This window comes from Cajanus cajan, chromosome 1, assembly GCF_000230855.2.
Source record: "Cajanus cajan strain Asha chromosome 1, NIPB_CcT2T_4, whole genome shotgun sequence".
NCBI lineage: Eukaryota > Viridiplantae > Streptophyta > Magnoliopsida > Fabales > Fabaceae > Cajanus > Cajanus cajan.
This window is the reverse complement of record NC_138517.1, coordinates 78,405,339-78,408,524: the sequence shown is the minus strand read 5'-3', so window position 1 is coordinate 78,408,524 and position 3,186 is coordinate 78,405,339. Positions and strand designations below refer to the sequence as shown.

At 31.0% G+C, this 3,186-nt stretch overlaps 1 protein-coding gene across 1 annotated transcript; it reads left to right on the top strand.

The window, feature by feature from the left end:
* Nucleotides 1-255: 255 nt before the first annotated feature.
* LOC109804445 (ferritin-like catalase Nec2) lies at nucleotides 256-1,876 on the top strand. The gene is made up of 3 exons (XM_020366269.3): nucleotides 256-805; nucleotides 883-1,108; nucleotides 1,247-1,876. Exons 1-3 carry the CDS (start codon nucleotides 414-416, stop codon nucleotides 1,616-1,618), a joined length of 990 nt encoding a protein of 329 aa, XP_020221858.2. The 5' UTR covers nucleotides 256-413; the 3' UTR covers nucleotides 1,619-1,876.
* Nucleotides 1,877-3,186: the final 1,310 nt, after the last annotated feature.

The following is a 3,186-nucleotide window of genomic DNA, read 5'->3' as shown; positions in this document are numbered from 1 at the left end:
ATATATATAATCTTTTTTCATGGACATAAACATACACAAATTGTAGGTTAACTAAGTTTTTAGTCTTCAAACTATTTTAAAATTCAATTTTTAGTTCTTAGATAAAAGTTTGACTGGTTTAGATTCTTTAACTCTTTTCCATTAAGATTTTTAGTTCCTGAAAAAAAAAATTGATTGGTCAAATTTTTGTTTCGAGACTAAAATCCTTGAAAGAAAAAGTTAATGAATCTTGATCGATCGGTGAATATTTGATTCGGTAACTAAAACTAAATCTATAGAAGAAAAAGAATTCATTAAATAAAAATTGGAACTTACGTGGTGTTATGACTTTTAATAAATTTTTAGTCAATAAGAAAAACATTTGAACATGTTAAGAATTGATATATACATATATATAAAGGCATACACCAATAATGACTTACACGCATCATCACTTGAAAAAAAAATATAGGCTAAAATTGAACATGGCACCTCAAACTTCCAAATCCAAGGCCTATATTGTTGTTTTGCTAGCCTCCCTAATCCTCCCCTTGGTTCTCCCAGAATGTTATTCTTCTGTGGTGGTTGCAAGTGCAGCAACCAAACCAAAATTCTCAGATGTTGATCTGTTGGAATTTCCTCTAAATTTAGAATACTTGGAGGCTGAATTCTTCTTGTTTGGGACTTTGGGACATGGATTGGATGTGGTTGCTCCAAACCTCACTGGGGGAGGACCCCCTCCCATTGGTGCCAAATTGGTTCAACTTGATAGCCTTGCCAAAGATTTCCTCTTGCAATTTGCTTTTCAAGAAGTTGGACACTTGAGGTTAGTCTTTGCAATTACAATTACTATTAGGGCAAAAAACATAGAAAAGGTTTTTTAATTGTTTTCTTTACTTACAGGGCCATAAAGAGTAAAGTGAAAGAGTTCCCTAGGCCATTGCTGGATCTTAGGGCGTCATCTATTGCCAAACTAATGGATAGAGCGTTTGGGCGAACTCTAAACCCTCCCTTTGATCCATATGCTAATTCCATCAACTTTATTCTTGCAGCTTATGTGATTCCCTATGTTGGCCTCACTGGTTATGTTGGTGCCAATCCACTACTGCAAAAGCCTTCTTCCAGGAAGGTAAATCCCCTTATATACTTAGCTAATCTACAAAACACGTGTATATATATCAATTAATATGTGATTATTTCGACTTAATCTATGATCTCAAGTCTAAAGGTGTAATGACACCATTCATGCATGTACACGATCGAACAGCTTGTTGCGGGGCTTCTTGGAGTAGAGTCCGGGCAAGACGCGGTTATTCGAGCATTGCTGTATGAACGTGAAGCGCAATTGGTGCAACCGTATGGAGTGACGGTGGCAGAGTTCACAAATCGCATTTCAAGGCTCAGGAACAAGCTGGGAAAGGCAGGTGTGAAAGATGAGGGTATCACGGTGCCTAGGGCAGAAGGTGCTGAGGGAAGAGTCATGGGCAACATTCTCGTAGGTGACAAAAATTCACTGTCATATGCGAGGACTCCCAAAGAAATACTTAGGATAGTCTATGGATCTGGTGATGAACATGTTCCTGGTGGCTTCTTCCCTAAAGGAGGAAATGGTCGCATAGCTAAATCTTACTTAAAGTAAATTAGTTGTGCCTAAAGCTATGTATCAAGAATATTAGAGAGCATTCGTTTTGTAAATTACATGTCTCTCGAAACTGTTGTGCATCTATGTCTTCTCTACGTGCGACAGTAAATTATTTGTTATAATAAGATTAATGCTTGCTACTTCTTGATATAATATAATCTTTTCTGGCTTCAATGTTATAATAGATTTGTAGATAAGGACAAGCAAAGGACTTTGCGGCGTCATTGCATTAATTAGGATATCAGATTCATCTTGAATAATAAAATAGAATAAACAACATTTATATAAACTTTCTTTTGTTGGTCTATGGAGTATCTCCACCGATAGCAGTGACTAATCTCCTCGCTACGTTGGAGGCACTTCAAAGGGTAAGATAGCTGGTCCTAATAGATTTAACGCAATTACATACACAAGGCATGATTGGAACTCCTGACCTTGCTTAAAACGTGGATCAACCCCTACCGCTGAACCACACGCTTGGGGTTTACATTTATATAAACTTTAATACAATAAAAATATTTACTATTATTTTTTAAAATAATTCGGTTGACCAAACATATTTTAAATAGAATTTTTTTAAAATATATTACTATAATATTATAAATTGATAAATATAAAATAATTTATCTTTAAATTTATGTCCTTAATTAATAATTTGACTACATAATATATTAAATGATATTGCTAAATCTTATTTACTGATATATAAATGAATTATGATATTTGTCAAATATAATGTATTAATTAAATTTAAATAAAAGTAATTAATAATATATATACAAATGTATTTTAATGATAATTATCATAAAAGATAATAAACTTAAATAATAAACTTAAATTTTATAATATTTTTATACTACTAGTCCATACTCTGTGTGTGAGCATTTAATAATTTATAAAAATGAGTTATTTGATAAATTTAAAGTTTATAAGACAAAGATTGAAAATTAATTAGAAAGGAAAACTAAAATACTTCATTCTGATAGAGAAAGGGAATAGGTCTCTAATAAAATGAGCAGTGGCAGACCTTAGTAATGACAGGCTCTCCCAAACTTTTCTATTTTTTTTATATATTAATATTATATTTATATATTATTATATCACTAATTGTAATAAAACTAAAAAAATTAAGTAAAAAAAAGAAGAGAAATTCTATTATTTTTTTAACTAATAAAAAATTTAATTTATAATTATATATATATATATATATATATATATATATAAATAATCTGGCACTCCCAAAAAAAAATTTCAAGTTCCACCACTGAAAATGAGTGAATATTGAGTCACATGGTATTATTCATGAAGTTATTCTACCCTAAGCTCCTCAATCCAATGGAATTGTTGAAAGAAAAAATTGTACTTTGTTAGGCATGATAATTTTGTTTTACTTATAAGTTTTGGTTTGCTTGATAAATTGTGAGGGAAAGCTTTATTTACTATATGTCATATTTTGAATACAATTCCTTATAAAAATAATATGATAAAATCCCTTATGAACTTATGAAAAATAAAAAATCAAATTTGAAATATCTCAAAGTGCAAGGATATGTCTTACAAAGGTG